We start from the raw sequence: 20,252 nt of genomic DNA, 5'->3' as shown, positions 1-20,252 counted from the left end.
GGGGCAACCTTGCTTTACTTCACCTGCTTTATGAACGCAGTAAACATATTCCTGATAAGTTTATGGCCTCAGTCACAAGTTTAAGTCTTATTCAGTGTTCATTTTGTAAACAGTTTTCCCCCATAAAGCCATAAAGTATGACATGCTTAATTTAAAAAAAACAAAAACAAACCCTCAATTCTGTTAGGTCATGGATTTAGAGAAATTTGCAGTTGATTGAGAACCGCCAACTGCCTAAACCCCCTACTGAGTCACTGAGCTCATCTCCATTGTGTTTGTGGTGTTGGCCCATTTTGAAGCATTTTAATGGAATAATCTGACTAATAATGTGTCTTTCTGTGTGATACAACTTATCCAAGACGTTTGTTCTTCAGTTTTGTTGAGTGAAATTCTAGTATTTTATTAGTCTCTACAAGCACTAATTAGCATATATCTGATAATTAAAAAGCCAACAGATTGGCAATAGCCTTGGTTGCAAACACTTCTAGACTTATGGAAGTCTATGGGAAAATTGGCTTGTTAAATCTGACCTGACCTCAGTGAATATTCTCCTGATGAACTTATGATCTCAGTCACTTATTTTTAGTTATATTGCTTAAAAAAATGCAAGTCATTTTGTAAACCTGTCAGAAATCAATCCAAAATTGATCCTATATCAACCAGAATGTCAGAATCCTTTCAGAATACTTCAGCACAATGGTAGTAATCAGGAACATCAAGTTCATTTACTTTTATCTAGCAACTGTGGCCATTTTAATCAACAGTTTACAGCACGCTGGAATCTGGACCATAGCTGCTGTAAAAAGTAAGATAAGCAAAGAGATGGGGTGTTGTCATTTTTCTGCTCTGCAGGAAAGAGGCACATAATATAAGCACACATTTCACAATAAAACCTCACATCAAAACTTGTAAGGTTTGCTTTGTAACTTTAATTTCCAAAGAAATTTATGAGGGATCATGACTCTAAAACGAGTCAGTGAAGGAGAGGGCGGTAATCTGCAAAGCCAGCGCAGGCAGTCATTTATTTAAAATGCTTCCACATGACAAATTACATTCATTAAATTATTAGCTACACTATGAAAAGCTGTTATGTTTTACACAAGGAAGGAAGGTGAAAACTTAAAGCTGTTGTATTAATAAAAAGAAAAATCCTAAATGTGTTTAGCCAGATAACGAACGGTTACAAAAAAAAATACATCAGTCCAGGGTTACAGGGAATCAAGTAGAAGCTATTTAAAGTTCATTTCAGTAGCCTTCATTATCCCAGGTCACCTCATAGTCTGGATACCGAACCTTGAGTTTCTCAGTGGTCACTGCATGGTTTGCTCTTCCGAATCCCTGTGATCAAAAAAGACACATCAGTGTTTCATCAGAAAGATGAAATAACATTTGATTTAAACCACTGAAAAAAAACCCCATCATTGTATTCATACTTTCTCGGTATTTACAGATCAGAATCACCCACCATGGAGTATCCATAGACATGGATCTTCTTGGCCTGGAGGTCATGTTTGATTCTCCCTCCTCCTATACACTCACAGTCCAAGTGCCCGTCCCTTTCCAGCTCCTCTGCTACCTTCTCATAGATGTCAGCTGGGAAAAGGATGGATACAACTCAGAAACAAAGTTTTTGGAATATTTTCTACATCAAAGTATGAATTATTGCCTTAGAAAATATAGCTTGGTGACTTGGAGTTTGTAACTGGAGTTTTATTTATAATTTCAAATGCCTGCTTGGTATGTGGATGTGTCCATACAGTGTTCATTGAGTTTCATGAGGTTGGTCAGCTGTTAAATAAAATTGCATGTACTGTGCATTCAGTGTTGTCCAGCAGAGAGCAGCACAGACCTGTCATTACTAAATGCAAAGCCACCATTATTGCATTCATAAAGTCTGCAGTTATTCTGAAGGCTGCCTGTTATTATACAGTGTTTATAATATTTTGTGCCGCTCCATATTGTGTACTAATACTACATAATAAGCACCAACGGATTAGATAAACATCCCTTCATTACAAAATTCCAAAACCAAAATGAGGCAGTCGGTCAATGAGTGCACAGAAATGTAAAATATACATTAGATGTAAAACAGTGTCTTTGCTTCCCCTATAGAACCAAGGAGCACAACAAGCTCGTCAAGCAGCTCATAGGGAGGAGAAAAGGTAAAAACTGTGAAAAAGTGAAAAGCTGTGGAGCCTGAGGAGAAAGCGCAGGCATGGTGAGGCCTTAATGTATGGTCTGCACAGAGCTATCAACGACAGGCTGGAGGTGGTGATAATTCCTCCTCCACAATATAAAAGAGACAAAGCGGAGGAAAGGTGGAGGTTGGGTAGGGGATAGGGGCAGAGCCATACATAAAGTCTACAGATCTTTAGACTGGTTGGGGAAATGTGAATTCTCTAAGCCGTACTTTATCTCTGGCATGAGGGATATTTGAGCATATTGTGTCCGTGTGCTTGAGCCACACAGAAATTCTTTGTTCATTTCTTAGTAATGTTTGCTTAATGTACTTACTAATAACTGGGTAATAGGAACAAACAAAGTCTATACATTTTACTTTGTCCATTTAATATTTATATGAATTTTATTGAATAGAAAGAAATCCATGTAAATTATACATATTTATATTAGAATAGCAATTTAGAGTAGTAGTAGATAAGATATTACCCTGACAAAAAAAAGAAGTAAAAATGGTGCTGCTGGCCAACAGGCTGACCTTAGAAACTGTGCTGAAACTTTGCCTTGTGTTGGCCAAAGACAAAGGAAAAGGAAAGGGAGAAGGCATCGTAGGAGGCAGCGAGACTAAAAGAAAATTAGGAGTGTGAAGGAGAGAGCAGGGACTTTAAGTGTAGAAACTGTCTGGCAAACAGAGAGCATTTTGTGGTATGAATGGGGGAAGATTAGTAGATATATTGTGTGTGCAGAAAAACAGCTGGAAAGGAAGCGAGGCCAGAAGCATTGGAGGTGGATCCAAATAGTTCTACTATGGTGTAGATATGAAGTAAAATAGAGTAGAGGTAATCTTGACAAGAGTATATAAAGAGTGTTGTGGAGGTGAAGACTGTCAGACAGGATTATGAGTTTGAAGCTGGAAAATGAAGGCGTGATTCTGAAGGAGGGGGTGAGTGGATATTAAAGTAGGCTTCAGTGGACATGCAGGAACAGAGGCGATAAGGTGTTAAGGAGAGAAATGTTGAACGATAGATGGTGGTGGATATGCAAAAAGGACTGGAATGGCTGTGGTAGACATTAAGAAGAAGGTGGAATACAGAGTGATGCTTTTTACTTTTTTTTTTACTACGTACAGCACTTTGGTCAACCTGTGTTGTTTTTAAATGTGCTTATAAATAAATTGATTAATTGATAGGATTGAGTGAAGTAGCAAAAAAAAAAAGAAAAACAAAACTTTAAAAAAAAACCAACAAAAACAAAACTTTAAAAAAAGCAAAATTGAAGATGTTAAGTTTTTTTTGGCGTGATCAGGATGGGACAGGGATATAGGTGGTGTCCAAATTCATGGGCTGCATCCTCCTGAGGCCGCATTTGCGTCCTCCTTTTAGTTTTAATATTACTCTTATTACTCTTTCTGGGTGACAAAATAAACTTTTAAGATATTTTCAGGCGAGAATGTAGCTGTGTAAACTTCAAATATCTGCTCGATTTATCAAGACACCACATATTTGCAAAAGTGCTCCGACGTTTTTAGAGACGTCTGTTACCCACCAGCTCGAAAGCTAGCCGGGGCGATAACAGCGAACTCCCTTCGCTTCCCATCGACACGCAGAGGGTTGATGGGACAGAGGAGGATGCTGGGGATAGGGTGAGATGAAGGGAGATGATTGGCTGCTTTACTTATTTACCGTACACCTATAGCTCTGGTGTATGGTCCAGTTTGTCTGTTTTTTCCCTTTTAAAATATCTCGCTTGCATTTACTATACCCTGTTTTGCACTGACAAAAACTTATCTTTCCTTATGATGGATCAGAGTCATTGCTTCATTCTCTCTCTCTCTCTCTCTCTCTCTCTCTCTCTCTCACACACACACACACACACACACACACACACAGATTTCAAAGTGAACATAAGTTCAGGGAAGAAATCATGTGCGCACACCTGTGGACACCTAGACACATTCTAATGTTGGTTATATGCGGAGGTAGAACAGGAAACTATGGGGAGGCAGATTCAAACTATTATGAAACTCAAAATAATAAATTTTTTAATGCACCACTTGAGAAATGAGATGAAAATCTTTTACTGAAGACCAATCTCTGACCTCATCATCAATGGGCACAATTGTTAGAGTGTCTTGTGACAACAGCATAACTGTGTTTATATGAACTTATTTGGGTTCTCTCTTTTGCAGTCCCAACTCTATGGGGTTAATTACGCTGGGGTATAAGTAATATTATTATTTGCAACATGGTCCCCTCCCTTTATCATCTCATTTAGCAGGAGATACACTGGTCACTGTCCTTCATGAAAGGACCAGGGAATAATGCTGTCCATACAATTCAGAGCAATGCACTGTCCAATCATCATTAAAAACAAACAATATATCTCACAAGTGATGCTGATCAAGCGTATGTTAATTAACAGCATGCTATCCATGTTGTGCAATGACCTGCGGCCATGTTTTTAATGACAGGTTGTTAAAGCCTTGGATGAATTCTGACTATAGCCACAACAAAACAGCCACTGGGAGGACAACTGTTATGTCCATCTTTTATATACAGTCTGTAGGTATGGCGAGGGTAGGAGAACCATCAAGAACAACACGGAGGTGGGAGACAGATCCTCGAGATGAGTCAGTATTAGGACAGAAGCAAAGCTGGGTCATCTGTTTGTTTGTTTGACCTCGGGGGTACATCTCTGGTGCGTTCAGGTGCAGATGGAGGTGTATTTTACGCTTAAAACATAGCCCTCTGAGCGTTGTCCTTACTCACCGTGGTACTCAGCCCAGCCGTATCCTCGGACTATATCCACTTCCGAGTCATCCCCCTCCTCTCGGCTATGAACACGGATCAAGACGTACTTAAATACTCCGGAAGGGTCGATGTCTGCCTGCGGTATGTTGGCCATGAGAGCAGCCGCCTTCGTCTGTGTGCACATGTCTAAACTTCTCAAGGACCACACTAGCAAAGCAAGCAGCAAGCGAAACGCTCGGATTTTCCAAACAAGCTTCGTGTCTATGCGTAGAAACTAATACGGAAGTAACACGTTTATATCTCTATATTGTAATCTGGACGGGAATGCAAAAACTATAAATCATTGCAAAATAAAAGACATCATCTAGTTTCCTCCTAGCACCGCCATAATACAGCTAGCCGGCAAAATCAAGTTAACTTCCGGTATGACCCTTCACAATAATAATACTACGACTTACTATTACCACCATTAATAATAATAATAATAATAATAATAATAATAATAATAGTAAACATACAGATATCCATACGTCTTATGTGTAATCTTTTATTTTTAATTGTTGCTATTCATGGAAAAGCTATGGAAGAAACAGTGAAAATTCCTTATTAGAAATGTTTTAAAACTTAATTTTATTCTGAAGGCAGTTCAAACATACCGGAAAACAGAAATGCATTTTGGTATCTGCAGTCCAAATGAATATTTTAAAGCACAATGACTTTGTTTCTATAGTCATTGATCAGAACAAAAAACATACAAAAATGCAGAGGGTTTAAATTTGGGGTAGAAAACATATCATGTGAAAGATAATGATAAAAGTAATTATTTCATAATTATAGTTATAAACAAATTGTATATCAAATATCAATATATATTTGTGGTCAAATGTTTACATACACTCATGAGCATGAATGTCATGTGATTTGGTGACCCTAGAGTTCTTTACACTGCTTTTTTCCAGGGCGCAATGATTGCAAAGCTTATATCCTTAAGGACTTTAAAAAACAAGAATTGGTTGAGCTTATATTGCGATTGGTCGATTTTCTTAACAGGTTGTGGCCTGGTCAAGCCAACTGGCACTGTGAAATCTACAGCAGCACTTGTTAAAAGATCTGAGCGTATGAATCTATTTGAGCCTGTATACAAGTCCTGTTATGTTTTCATCGTTGCAATCTTGCTGTTCATGTTGGTGCCAAGTAGGGCTGCCACAAACGATTATTTTTGCGATTAGTCGACTAATCAGATCATGCATCCATTGGACGTAAAACGTACAGCTTACTGCACCAGCAGCATCTGCTCTTATATAACTATCATTAGCTTACAGCTTTAAGTGTTTAAGGTATGTTCTAACTAAAAATAAAGACAAGATGATAGTTTCGGTGAAGTTTAATAAACTCCTTGCTATCTAAAATATAACAGGACACCGGAGTATATTCTCAAGCATCTCACACTTCTGATAATCAGTTGCCTGCTTGACGTTTATTCAGCTGTGTAAAAACTATAACTTTAATCTCAGCCAAAACATTTACTCAGGAGCAAATAAAATACTTAAAAATGTTATTGTTTGGCTTTTTTTTTTTTTTTTTTTTTTTAAGTTATCTAAGTGACTTATATATCATGTTTAACCTGAGTAGCAAAAGACGGTGGTGGGTTTGAAAACGATTCGCCGGGAGTCCGGTGTTCTCACGGCTCTAGTGAGCTTTGGCCCCCGGCTAGCTATCGAGCTAGTGGTAACAGACGTCTCTGAAAACGTCAGAGCGCTTTTGAAAATATGTGGCGTCTTGATAAACTGAGCAGATATTTGAGGTTTACACAGCTACATTCTCGCCTTAAAATATGTTAAACGTTTATTTTGTGACCCAGAAAGAATAATAAGAGTAATATTAAAACTAACTAGTTGCCGCCATTGTTGGAAACTGAGCTGGGCCGCGCTATGAATTCCATCTTCTGTTTCAGTCCGTTATTACACTCTTAAATCCTACTACTTATTCCTGTGGACAACTGCTGCCCAACTACAGCAGGTCATTGGATAATATCTGTGGTCAAATGCCTTTGAGTCAAATAGCAGCAGATATTCACAAAATGCATTTAATATTTTATTCCGCATGACTTGAAACTTGCATCAAAAACGGGGTTCGCTGAGGTCAGAGTAAAGGAAGCCGAGGGACATTTTCCAGTAGGCGAGTTGCCACCTGCTGGCCATTAAAAAAGATGCACTTTTAAGGCACTTCCACGCTGGCATTGTTTTTCAAACTAAAGTGAGAGTACTCACTGTCAGCTTTAAAGTAGTTTACATTCACAGCAAGTTGATGCAATGGTTTCACTCATTTTATACATACCACTCAATTATAGGTTAAAGCAGCAAACTGTATAAACATGTTAAAGTCAAAACATTTTGTATATGTCGTGTTAAATTTTTGCAGTCAATTAACAAACCACAGTTTACATTTAGCACTAGTTAAAAATAAGTCAATTAGTGTAAAAATTATTTTTTCAAAAGCAAACTATGGTATTATATAATAGAGAATATGCTTAAATTAAAACTCAAATTTTGCTCCAAATCTTCCTTGTCAGGTCAGTGTTCAGAGCAAAATAAAAAACTGACATAATTTCTTAGCTAAATTGTGCTTTCACTGCCTCTTTTCTTATTCTGTCCATTATAAACTCTAAATAAGCAGAAGGAAAGCACTGCGGCAAGGAGCATGACAAAAAGAAAGATGAGGGATCCCCACACTCCTGGGGTCAGGGCCTTTCTCAGCTCCAGTTGCTCTGCTGGCAACAAATTGCTTAAACTCAGCATGTAGCCCAGAGCCCAACCCACCATGGTGTCAGCAACCTGCAGGGTCAGCAACATAATGATGTGAATATATTTGGATCAACTCCCATCCAATTGCAATGGAGCATTGACATGTTTTGTTTTGTTTTTAACTGTAAAGAGATAATAATCACCTTCTTCTGAAAAGAAATGTGTGGGAATGTTGTGTCATTGAAGCCATATCCTCTCAACATGAGAGTATTGAGAAACACAGAGGCAGCACAGTAGTAATGCAAACGGGACTTTTGCTCTGGAGCGAGAAGCATCATCTGGAAAAATACAATAAGTATTTTCACATGCTGCCAGAAACAGATGTCCTGGATAAGTAAAGCATGAATAGAAAAGGTGATTACTTGGGTGAAACTCATGCTGCACACTTTTTTGGTCGCATCCTGTAGTTCTGAAGGAGAGCTAGCAGTTATGCCAGTGACTTGCTGAAGGAATGAGTGAACATAGAAGAAAGCAGAGAAAGCCTGAAAACAGAAAAGGGAAAAGAAAAAAAACATGTAAAAAGTGATACAGCTACAGCACAACGATCAAATAAAAGTTAGCCATGTTGAAAGGCAACTGTGTAAAGTTAATCATATTCAGCAACGTCAAGCAACTGCAGAGTTGACCTCTGACACCGTAGGAAACGCATTAGAGGGTTACCCAGGCAACCGGAGCCTGGAATTAATACTAGTGGCCAACCATCAGGGTCATCCTGTGTGGATGGAACTTCAAGTTATGTTTTGATTTATATGCACTTACCACTTAACATCAGTACAGTTAAATGGTAGCTCACCCTGGATAGAATATAAATGCTTTCCACTCAAGATCACGTTGGTGCGATATGCCTTCTCTTGAATATAATAGAACTATGGGGTATCTAAAAGGCAAAAGCCAAACACAAATGATGCCTTTGAAAAACTCAGCAGCAATGTCTCTTTCCAAAGATCAAAACCCTTCAAAATGTGTAAGATTTGTGAGGAGGTCACATAGGAATCATTTTAGAAGACATCTCTAACATGATTGTTCACAAAATAATAAAACATTGTTTAGCAGCTCTAGGTTTGAAGCAAAAAAAAAAAAAAAAAAAAAAAAGAATAGACCAACATAAATATAATATTTTTTGTTTTGAAACAAGACATGACGGCTCACTGGTAGAAGCTGGTCTGCTGGAGATAGTCCACTATGGTTTCCTTGGTTTTTGCAGCGTTTCAGTCCAGGTGATAGCGATAACACCAGTCTGAGATTACAGACCATAAATTTGACAACACACCTCTGTGATGTGCCAGTGTTCAGGATAAGAGCAATCTCCCACCCTGATATTCTGGGATCTGTTACTCACAAAACCTACAGGCAGTATTCTTACACTGGAGTTTTCCAGATTTAGTTGTGGAGAGCTATAATGACTGCATCCTCTGTTGACATGTTTGCTTGATGTGAGAGAGGATGAGACTCAAAACATCTGGTGATGTTCGAGGTTAGAATGACTTGGCATGTAGGGCAGGTGTAATTTGATTACCAAACTACACCTGAGAAAAGGTGTCACTGTTCAGGAGGAAAGCAAATGTTAATATTCAACTACCCTTGATAAACAGACCTGTGCTTATGACAGCATGGACAGGAACAATCTTGAATGTATAGTGTGGTCTGCAATGATGTTACTTTCATAAACAGTATAGCAGTTTTAAAACATTAAAGTTTTGTGAAAAGAAATCTGGGGTTGTGGCGGCACCTTTGACATACAGGCTGAGCTTTAAGTTTAAGAAAGCATTTGCTCTGCTTCTCTTACCATGAAACCTCCGGTGACATTTGGTTGGAAGACTTTGTCAAATGAGCACTGGGAGAAGGGACAGCTGTTGAAGGAGAAGACTTCAGACACGTTACCCAGACAGTATTCATAGTGTCCGCTGCCATGTACTGTCACAGAAGCATGAGGGTCGTAGGAGCTGGGTTTGTACTTTACTGTACATGGAGAGTCGAGTATACTGCTGAGCTTCACCGTCCTGCTGTGGTCTGCAGGATAGCAGGGGTGAGTGACAGACTGAGGGTAACCCTGAGACTGAGAAAGAGAAAACATTTTGAGTACAATGATCTTATATACATTATACTGGTGGTTTTATTGGAGAGGCTGACCTTAAAAATACATCAGTATAGTTAGATATGTTCCTCTCTACATAGCTGCATGTTTCTACCTTAACTTGCAGCGGACATTTACTGAATTGAGTTCCTAGTAACTCATTTTAATGTGTGCCAGTTTTAAAGCCAGATACCTACACTTAAGTTATTCTATTATAGGAGTGAACATTTCTATATATACACTATTCTATACATAGCTATAGTCTAATACTATGCATCATTTTAGACTGAAGCCAGGGAGAACCTGAAGTGGCGATTTCAGAAAAGGAGTTTCAGAAAGCATTGGGCCTGTTCCCTTCTTCTTCATTTCTGTGTGTATTTTGCAGTCTGTGTTCGCGTTATGACCCAAGTGGGGTTTTTTTTGTTTGTTTTTTTACTGTGGTTAGAAGAATAACTAAGTGACATTCTCTAAATCTCAGCATTTTGCTGATTGGCTCCTCTGCAACATTCCTGGTGCTGCTTAGAAAGTCTGGTTCTGGTAGCAGCAACATCTCAGCTCTATTCTTTGCTCCCTGTAGTCATTCTGTGTTTGTTGTGGCAAGATCTAAGATTTGGTTAGGCCTAGTGACTGGTTAGGATTGTTTTGGATAAATGGATTAGTTCATGTATAAAAGTGATTGATGTAAAATCCTGAAAAACAGTCATTTTGTGGACAGGATTTTTCTTTTGAGCTTTTCTTGTGATTTAAGAGAGTGACGTTACACTACCTTCATTATATGAGCCAGCAGTGTCATGAGGAACTGGTCCTTCCCATAGCACAGGAAGCTGTGTGTGTACAGAGTATACTCATGACCATAAAGGCGCAGCTTCATCAGATCGTCTTTGTTCTCGATTTTTTCCTCAGTAGCAAATGTTATCTGCGTGGATGCGCCGCCCAGATCGAGAGCTCCCACTGTCGGTCTGCTGGGGCTGAACCAGTGCCCCCCAAAGCCATACTGCAAAGGAATAGTCACAAAAACCTGGCTTCATCCAATGTTTGCATCTCTGTTTTGGAAAAGTATTTACAAATTAAACTAATGCCTTACTGAATATATAAAGCCATTTTCAGAAAACTTGCAATACAAACGCTCTCATAATGTTATCAATTTGCTGGTAAAGTTTCACAGTGACAGCAATAACTGACTTCTAGTCTCCTCATAAATAATATTGCAGATTCCTACTGATTAAAACCATTTTAAAAGCTTCTGATTTTCACATTTACACACTTGGATACCTTAATAAAGTTCTCTGAGAGATAGTTAACTGTGACCCATCCATATGCCCCCTCTTCTTTGCCACTCAGTATGGCTGCTCCCCGGTAGTCGAAAGGGTAGGACTGGATTTTTTGTCCCACTTCCTTCAGAATCTGAGTGGACAGCTCTGGACTAGATAAACTGAACAAGGGAAAAAAACAAAAACAAAACAAATATAATCAAGATTTTTAGTGATAAGACTTTCACCAAATCATTAGGAAGAATGATGGTCATGAGGATAATGATCTTTTTTTTTTTTTTTTTTTTTTTTTTAAAACTTCATTATATATATATATATATATAAAAAAGTAAAGTGTTATTTTTATGCCTTCTACTGTAAGCTTCAGGCATAAGTTTTAAAACTGCAAATCAGGGGTGTCAAACATAAGGCCAGGGGAGCAGAAACGCCCACCAAAGATTTACATTTACTTAATTGCTTCATAACAGAAAAGGCAAAGAAGAAATTAAATAACAAAGTTACTATAAGTACTATAGAACGTTATGATTTTTAATTTATTTATTTTTAATCTGTTCATTACCTCTGCATGAGACAAATATGCAGACAGGAACTAAAGGACAGATTAAAGTCAAAACTAACATTCCAGATATTTTCCAAGCTATAAGTCATCCTTATGAGGTCTTTAGATCTCCCAGTAAACTTAAATTAAAGGATTATTATTATTATGATTTTTAAAAATAGACTTTAGAATAAGCTGAAGTCAAGATTGTGTGTCACATTAAAGTTTAGCGTCAATGCTACATGAAAAACATTTCAGTAAACATTCATGCTGATACTCGTCAGTAAAACCCGCAAACAAAACAGCTCAAACTATAAAATGAGGTGGTGTATTTGTGTATGGAAATGCATTTGTGACAAAACAGCTTTTAAAACACATTTGCAAGAATCAAATGATTTACGCACGCATGCAAGTTAGACTGAGTGACTGTCCAGCTGTTTTCCGCTGCATATTTGATTGAGTTATGGTACACATACAAGGAAAGGATGCCTTCTTCCAGACAAGATGTTTAAATCCATACTTGATAGCTGCCTAAACCCAATCAGGCAGTTTTGCTGGCTAAACTGAAAATAAAAAGATGGTTTCCTGTCTGCAGGCAACGTTAAGCCACTAAACCAAATATTTGAATACATTTAAACTCTTCTCGATAATGCTTTGCATTTTCAACACTCATGCCTTCAATCTTATCTACATGTCTGAATGCCCCGTCACCATCCCCAATCAATGCTTTTAACTTTATAGACTTTGGTTTGACCCCATTGCTGCATGCCCTCCACCAGGCAAAGTAGAACTGGTACAAATATAAAACATATCCTGCTCAGCATACTAGAGATAAACACATAAAACAACTTTGCACCGTCCAGTCAATTCTCTGTAAACTTCAGTGTGTGGATATTGAGGGGATCTACAGGTTTTGAGAGACCCTCAGATGTGTTTGTCTTTCCAATAAGAAATGCAGAGGGAGGAGAGGCTCAGGTGCTTGCAGGTGGCTACAAACACTTTGAAGGTAATTTCCTTATTCTAAAATAACACAATACAGCCAAATTATCCTGAAACATGTGACTTCAGCCCTATGAAATTTGCAATCACTGCTTATTCCTTGTGTTTATATTTTTTCATCCTCAGACCATTCAATGCAACAAGGGTTGCCGCTAAAATAATCTGGCTAAAATGGTCTTAAATGAAGGATTACATTTAAGCAGCTCTTTTACAGAAAACACATTATGATGGTAGGAAATTTGCAAGAGAGAAACTGAATCTAGGGGAGACCATTTTGTGTGGATACCTCTCATTTTCTGAAGCAGAAGGACCTCAGTCTATTATCCAGGAGTCAAACAGGGCTATTCACTGCATGCCAACACAACTGACAACAATTACACATTGTAGGTGGCAATATCATGAAGCTGGTTAAGTTTGTCCAGTGGAGTCATTACAACAAACAGTGCAACAGCTACTCTGAAAACTCTTAAACAACATTTGGCTTTTTTCACTTTTCTCTGATTTCTTCTGCACTGTAGAAACTTGCTATATTTGGCACAGAAATAATTATATTCCCAACACATCATTCATCTTGTTTAATGAATGTGTAAGCCGGTTAAAAAGGCCAGTATGGATTGCCATTTTAGCATTATTACAAGATTTACTTGGAACAGGATCAAAATTAAGGTGATACATAACTAAAACACATGGAAACAAAACAGACACGACTTACTGCAGAAGCCTCATGCCGGCTGTGGCTCCCAGGTACACAGGTGTGAGCTGGTGCTTGTCTTTTGGGATGCTCTTCACTGCGTGATCCAGACATGCTTCTAAGCTTTGCCCTGCTGCTCCCCTTTGACCTGCATAACTTGCAATTCCTTCACCTGAGCGAATGATGAACATGTCGAACAAACAAAATCTATTTGATAACGTAATCAACTTGGTGTAATATTCACAAAAATCAATGTTAGCAATTGTGACCCATATCCTTGTGGTGTTGCAATACAAAAGAATCCAACTACTATCCCAGCTTCCCAGCCAGCTGTATGAAAATCTACTGAATTGTGTGTAAAATTTTAAAATATTAACGTTATCTAAAGTCACAGAATAAGTAAAGCAAGTTATCTGCATTAACTCAGAAAAAAAAATGATTTGGGAAAAACACTTTATATTTAAATAAGAACGCATATTTCCTCCTCGAGACATCTTAGGATCATTTTATTCTGAAACATGTCAGCATAAACACCGTGCTCATGAATGACAAGGGGAAAAAAGTTGTTTGGTTAACACAGGAATAAAAGCTTTCTACAGGGCAGGAGTGGCAAACCACAAAGCTCAACTCTGACTCATGACTGTTGCTAGGCAAACATTTGCTTTGACATCAGTGCAGTGATGCAATAAAATAACTCATTCAGAAAAAACTCCATGCTGACTTTCCCACAACCAACTCATCATTAAGATTTCCACTATTTCTCAATTATCAACCAAGTATATAAATTACTATGTGGTGTAATGAGTTTTACAGAGTACTCTTCCATTAGATGAAAGGTGTACTGCATGTATATTGTTATGAAATAATGTGATTAACTACACCTAATAGGTTTAACATAAGAGTAGTTCATTTATAATGAATGAATAAAGTTATGTTGAAACTGGTTAGTCTTCTTTGTTAGCACAATAAAGGCTACTTCTCATTAGATCACTCAATCTTTTATCCTCCATAGCTGGGTTGTCAAGATTTAGGAGGACTACTGTTAACTGACACAGCGCACACAGGAAGATCCTGAAACAAACTTACAAGACTGGCTGAGAAATGTGATAAAAACTAATGAGAATGGATGGAAGAGGAATATGATATAGGAGCTAAGATAGCTAAAGATTTAAAACGACTAGCAGACACACTACTTAGCCGAAATTCAGCCTACAAATACTGGATACATGGCCTTCTGAAAATTCCCTCAGCTTCCACACCTTTCCAATACCGTGAATGAATCTTAAGCAGACCATTTCCTGCTGTGTGGTAAAAAACAGCTGCGGACAAACAAAACAATATCCTGAGGGGAACCCTCCCAAAAAAAAAAACGCCTTCAATTTCATTGATGTTTCAATTACCATTCAAACTTTGAGCATCTATTGTCCATATGCTATACAACTTTTGCATATACTTAAATATGACAAGTTTTTCATTTGTCTAAATGAACTGCACCAGCTTCAAATTAACGTATGTGTCAAACAAGTCTGCACGATTTCCTGCAAATAATTGTTGCTTTAAGCACCCTTTGTTTTTCAAGCAAAACTCTACCAATGTTTTTGGTGTGGGAAGTGCTACTTATGATACCTACCCTCAGCGTGACATTTGCTATGCTGGGTGACCACGGCTGTGCCATTTTGCTTATTTGCTGGCCACTTGTATATGTATAAAGATGTGTGTGAGGATCCAGCATCCAGGACAATCCCATACTACAGAAAAGGGAAATTGAGGAGAAAAAGCAGTGAAAATACATTTTTTCCACCCTTTACAAAGATTTTTGTGGCAACCGCTTTGAAGCAGACCTCAACTTAATATAGCAGAGTAGCAAAAATGACTTTAAGGATCGTGGTAATGTAACCTTCACCATCTGGCTAGAAATGAGGACAACTGGCAATCATCAAAAGAGCCTTATGGATTTTATATTGTACAAGGTCACATGTTTGATTTGAAAACAGTGATTCAATTGAAGTTCTACTATAATCCAGCAGTATAAAATCTTTATAAAATGTCCTAAAATGTTTTCGTCTTCTCTTAGCTGCTTCCTTTAGGGGGTTGCCACATCTGCCTCCATCTCACCCCATCTGTAGCACCCTCCCTGGTCACACTAACTCTCTACATGTCCTTCATCCATGAACTGCCTCCGATTTCTGCGTCTGTTTTCCTACCTGGCAGCTCGTTTATGTATCCTCTCTCTCTCCTCCTGCACATGTATAAAATATCTCAGTATCCATAATACATTTTTATTTTAAATCAATTTGTGTTTGTCTATGGAGTCCTCTTAATGGAGTTGTGCAATGCAAATACTACATCAATCCATATTGCTTAAATAATACAAAGTTTTGGCTCTATGAGAAAAAATGAACAAATTCAAGGCTAATGAAAATCATTATTTTGAATGAGTCATTTCATCTAAAAATCAACATGGACCATCTGCTTGACCCTCTCCGACCAACAAACCAAAGTTTGGACACAGAATAATTTCTGTGAAAGCCCCACTTTCAGGTTGTTTTATTTCACACTGAAACCTGTTTTGTTGCCTTCAAAATGAATCAGGATCTACAATTTGAGATGCATACTTCAACACAAAAACAAGAGTAAAAAACAAACAAACAACAACAGGCCTTCACATAGAAAAAACGAGATGAGGTAAAATTCTTACTTTTTTTTTTTTTAATACTTTTTTCAGCCAGTTTTTATCCTGGATTTGTATTTTTAGGTAAATCAGAGATGATCAGAAAAAGTTTTAAAAATTAGCAGATTTCAAATGGAATGACCTGAGTGTAAAATCCATAAATTGAGGAGTAAGACTTTAATAGCATAAAGCATTATAGTCAACTAAAATACATTTTAACCATTTTTCCTTACTTTTAGTTAAATGCACTTCATACACTCCAGTTGTGCTGCCTGCCATATAAACTGCTGTGTTACAATTGACTTGCACAAACAAGTAGAGTAAGAACTCTGGCAAAAAAAAAAAACAAAAACAATTAGTATCTGCAGAAACAGAACTTCAGACATCATTTTATATGCCTGCATGTCACAAGACCAAGACCAATCATGGGTTACTTTATGGGTTATGTTTCACAACTGCATACGTGGTATAACATTTCAGTATATGGTTAGAGTGATTTGAAGACAAGCAAACAGCATCCCAGCTTTTTGGAAACGGAGTAATAAGAGGCTTAAGTATGAAATTCTGGGAAAAAACCAAACCAAAACAAGTAGCATGCCTATAATTTGTAATTCTAAGAAGCCAAAACAATGGAGTCAAATTATATTTGGAAATTTCTTTACAGTGTGGGTGCCACAAGTTATCCTGAACTTGTAATATTAACACAGATTCAGCTGTGCTTCATCATAATTTTATGATCATGCTTTATGCTACAGTATATGCTCACAGCTGTTTGTAAAATGCTTTGTAGTATAGACATTTAAAGGAAACGTTTATGCAGCCAGACAGATTTCAATTCTGAGCTCAGTTGCAGGTCTGCGTTTTGCTGCTGTGGATCAGTAAATATCAAATCATTACAGCTTCAATGCCTTCTGAAAATAAAGGAACCTGGAGAGTGTGCTGAAATCTGGCCACGCGGAAACCCATGTGACCGACAATGCAAAGGGAAGGGACCACACGCGTCTCATATCAGTGCTGCAGGTGAACGGCAACAATATACAGACATGTTCCTAATCACCCCTAATAATAATTCTTCATTGCTGTGCACTCGGCTGTGAGGAATCCCAACACTTGGCAAACAAAACACGAGACGCTCTAATTGTCTGTTCAGTCCTTTCAACACACTTTTGCATTTGTCTCCTCGGAAAAAAAAATAGAAGAAAACCTTTGTGCTTGCTTTCTCAGACTGGATTCCCACGTTATTGCTGGGTGGAAGGGGAGCTACATTATAAAAGGGAACCATGGGATATTAAGCTGGTGACACAAAAATGAGGGATCAGCAGTAACAGAATTTGGTGTTGAATGGCTCTGCAGCAAGCCACTTGCAACTGACACGGCCCTATTAGGCTATAAAAATTAAGCATAATATAAAATGTAAATTCAAAATATGGGGCCATATTTACATCCAGGTATCAAGGCTAATGTCCTCGAATCCCCTGGTCCCACATTCATTTTTCTTTTTAATTTTATTTAATTTTTTAAATTTATTTTTATTTATTTTTATGTACCACCTGTTTCACACCCTTCACACAACACACTGACACGCACCGATCCGACCTTACCCTGAGCTCAGGTTCCTCCTGAACATCCTCGGTGGAAATAGTAAGGAGCAGGATTCCGGCAAGTCCAAACACCAGCAGCGCGACGGGGACAAGGTGAGCAGACCGCTGAGCCATGAAGCGAAAGCGTGAAGCGCAACTCCTCTCTGCGCCTGCAGGACACTCAAGCGCCTACCTACTGTAATAGCAGCCAACTGGGAGAAATGGCTGGCTGCCAGATAACCGGAGGAGTAGTTAAAAACACTGCAGAAGTGAGACATCCAGGAGAAAAGGAGTCTTTAGCTACCCAATCCGAACAGTGCATGCTGGATTAGTTTCCAGATCAGGCGGTGTGCCCATGTGTAAATCATTCCAATGATTTACTGATGATTAATTGAGAACACGCAATCCCGTATACGTCACACCAAGAGAGCAACAGCTACAAGTGCAAGCTTATAAGGAAGTATATTACGTAATATGTGAAAAGGTTAGTTATTGAAAAAAGTTATTTATGAGTTTTTTTTTCAATAAGGCATTTTATTCTTATCATAATAATAAAGCTGCAGTGTCAAACCTATGAAGTTTCCAAATGTATGTAAATTTGAAAAATGTTGCTTTTGTCTTAAGTTGCAGTCTGTTTTTAGTTTTGCCTCTCTGTGATTTATCAACATAAATTTGTAATATGAATATGTTTTGGTAATAGTTTTGGTAATAGTGCTTTGTACCACCACCAACAAAAGAACAAAAAAAGGAATACTGTGTGGAAGAATATTGGATCAAGAGACTGGGAGCTCGTTACCAAAGGAACGCAAAGTAAAGACATCTTAGTTTTCCCTTTGTCACCTGTATTTAGATCAGTGAATGCAAAACACCTGACGTATCATGTCAGTCATGTGGATATTTGTCATAATGCAAAATGCAAAGTGTATGAGCCACCAATAAATCGGTAGCAACTGTGTGATACTCTAATGTCAAATGGTCCCAAATCTCTGAGGAATGTTTCCAACAACTTGATGAATCTATGCATGTGAGTCTCGCTGCTGCAGCTCAGCCAAAGGTCCACCTTACCAAAGCCAGATGTCAACACCTGCGCCTGCTGTAGCTCATATCAAACGTGGCTCAAGACACATATTTACCAGTTCCACAACTGCCATAAATGCCAAAATGAGCCCAGATTAGATGCAAATAAGTCCACTATATTCTTCATCTGCTACATTGCCTTGTGTCCTGTATTGTATTTTACTTGAGAAAGCAAAGTCAGACCTGAATTTAAATGCCAGCCAAGTCCTTTTCAATGTGCCTCTACTGAATGGGAATGGCTCCAAGGCTACTCGAACCATGGAAGGAAAAATGTTTTGCCATGGCCAGAGCTGCAGAGAATGGAGTGGCCTGCTGTTCATTTATATTCAGCAGTTAGCTTGGGTGGAGCTACTGACTAATTGCTGCTCAGGCACTTTATTGTTAATTCAACAGAGAAAGGAAAACATATGATTCATAATTATTCAATAATGAATGGAAATGGGTGGTTTAAACTGACAGAAATCCTAGTTTCTGGACTGAAGAGCTGCAGAGCTGGTTGTTTTCAACCAGTATTTGCATTTGAATAGGTGCAGCCTTAAACCCGACTTGCAAATTGTTCTCTTTTGAATGATGTCTTTTCATCAGAGGCCTATACTTTGTTTGTACAAGTGCTTTTTTAAAGTCTATTTTCGCTGAAATCCTTTTTTTTTTACAAGCTCTAAATTTAGCGGAATACATAATGAGTTATTTTGAAAGAGTTTCTGAATATCATCTCTTCACATTATCACTCCATCCATCCATCCATCCATCTTCATCCGCTTTATCCGAGGCCGGGTCGCGGGGGCAGCAGCCTAAGCAAAGAGGCCCAGATCTCCCTCTCCCCAGCCACCTCCTCCAGCTTATCCGGGGGAACACCAAGGCGTTCCCAGGCCAGCCGAGAAATATAATCTCTCCAGCGTGTCCTGGGTCTGCCCCGGGGCCTCCTATCATTATCACATTATTACTCATAGCACAAATTGTTATTGCTGCATCATTCACTGTCAATATTCCATATGAGTTTATCTGTCTTCAGGAAGACGTGAGATGTAAATGGCACATGGAATAAATGCAGCACTTTAATGCATATAATGTATCACATTATCATTCCCTCCCTTCTAGTGACTTCACATCAATAGACATGACACATTTATTGCCATTGTGACAAATAATAAAATACCATTATCTTTCCATTCCTTGCTTTCCCAACGCATTCACAAATAGAGTGATTAAGCCGCTGGTAATAAATGTATGCCTGTCTACATTGCTCTTTTGAAGGACTTTGGGCTGCAGACAGGTTAGGAGCGTGAGCTCCAAGAGCTGGTTCTTGACCAAAGACTTCCCTTGCTAGCAAGTAAAAGATGTTTGTCTTGTTTTTGTCGTTAACGAGAATAAGTTTCTAAACTAGCGGGGCTTGTGGAAACACAGACCCAACAGACTCACAGTTTTTAAAATATTGTTTTCAAATTTTGTGTGTTGGTAGATACCAGTAACATCTCAAGCTGATTTAATTTTGGTAGAAATCACGTCAAGGTGAAGGTCACACCAAATGTGCAACTCAGGAAAAATTTCATATTATTATTAATATTTTTATGGAATGTCTTCAAACTTCACAGCAATATACTAAACCTCGGGGGAAGTGG

General features: G+C 38.2%; 2 protein-coding genes across 2 annotated transcripts; both read right to left on the bottom strand.

Annotated features, from left to right (window-relative positions):
- Positions 1-992: 992 nt before the first annotated feature.
- On the bottom strand, positions 993-5,346 carry LOC146502197 (14 kDa phosphohistidine phosphatase-like). The gene is made up of 3 exons (XM_085133707.1): positions 4,947-5,346; positions 1,466-1,593; positions 993-1,338 (listed from the first exon to the last, which is right to left on the bottom strand). The coding sequence occupies exons 1-3, from the start codon at positions 5,110-5,112 to the stop codon at positions 1,246-1,248; spliced, it is 387 nt and encodes a 128-aa protein (XP_084989833.1). The 5' UTR covers positions 5,113-5,346; the 3' UTR covers positions 993-1,245.
- Positions 5,347-7,009: 1,663 nt separating this feature from the next.
- Positions 7,010-17,938, bottom strand: LOC146502196 (ectonucleoside triphosphate diphosphohydrolase 2-like). The gene is made up of 9 exons (XM_085133702.1): positions 17,578-17,938; positions 14,936-15,053; positions 13,327-13,477; positions 11,079-11,238; positions 10,573-10,800; positions 9,519-9,788; positions 8,095-8,214; positions 7,876-8,010; positions 7,010-7,762 (listed from the first exon to the last, which is right to left on the bottom strand). The coding sequence occupies exons 1-9, from the start codon at positions 17,689-17,691 to the stop codon at positions 7,544-7,546; spliced, it is 1,515 nt and encodes a 504-aa protein (XP_084989828.1). The 5' UTR covers positions 17,692-17,938; the 3' UTR covers positions 7,010-7,543.
- Positions 17,939-20,252: the final 2,314 nt, after the last annotated feature.

This window comes from Neolamprologus multifasciatus, chromosome 15 (genome assembly GCF_963576455.1).
Source record: "Neolamprologus multifasciatus chromosome 15, fNeoMul1.2, whole genome shotgun sequence".
Taxonomy (NCBI): domain Eukaryota; kingdom Metazoa; phylum Chordata; class Actinopteri; order Cichliformes; family Cichlidae; genus Neolamprologus; species Neolamprologus multifasciatus.
This window is presented reverse-complemented; position numbering and strand designations above follow the sequence as displayed.

Coding starts and splice junctions, on each gene's coding strand:
- LOC146502197 (XM_085133707.1), bottom strand. CDS start 5,112: ATGTGCACACAGACGAAGGCGGCTGCTCTCATGGCCAACATACCGCAG. Junction 1,594..4,946: donor CGGCTGGGCTGAGTACCACG/GTGAGTAAGGAC, acceptor TCCTTTTCCCAG/CTGACATCTATGAGAAGGTA. Junction 1,339..1,465: donor ATGTCTATGGATACTCCATG/GTGGGTGATTCT, acceptor TTTTGATCACAG/GGATTCGGAAGAGCAAACCA.
- LOC146502196 (XM_085133702.1), bottom strand. CDS start 17,691: ATGGCTCAGCGGTCTGCTCACCTTGTCCCCGTCGCGCTGCTGGTGTTT. Junction 13,478..14,935: donor TAGCAAATGTCACGCTGAGG/GTAGGTATCATA, acceptor TCATTCGCTCAG/GTGAAGGAATTGCAAGTTAT. Junction 8,011..8,094: donor GCAGCATGAGTTTCACCCAA/GTAATCACCTTT, acceptor GTATTTTTCCAG/ATGATGCTTCTCGCTCCAGA.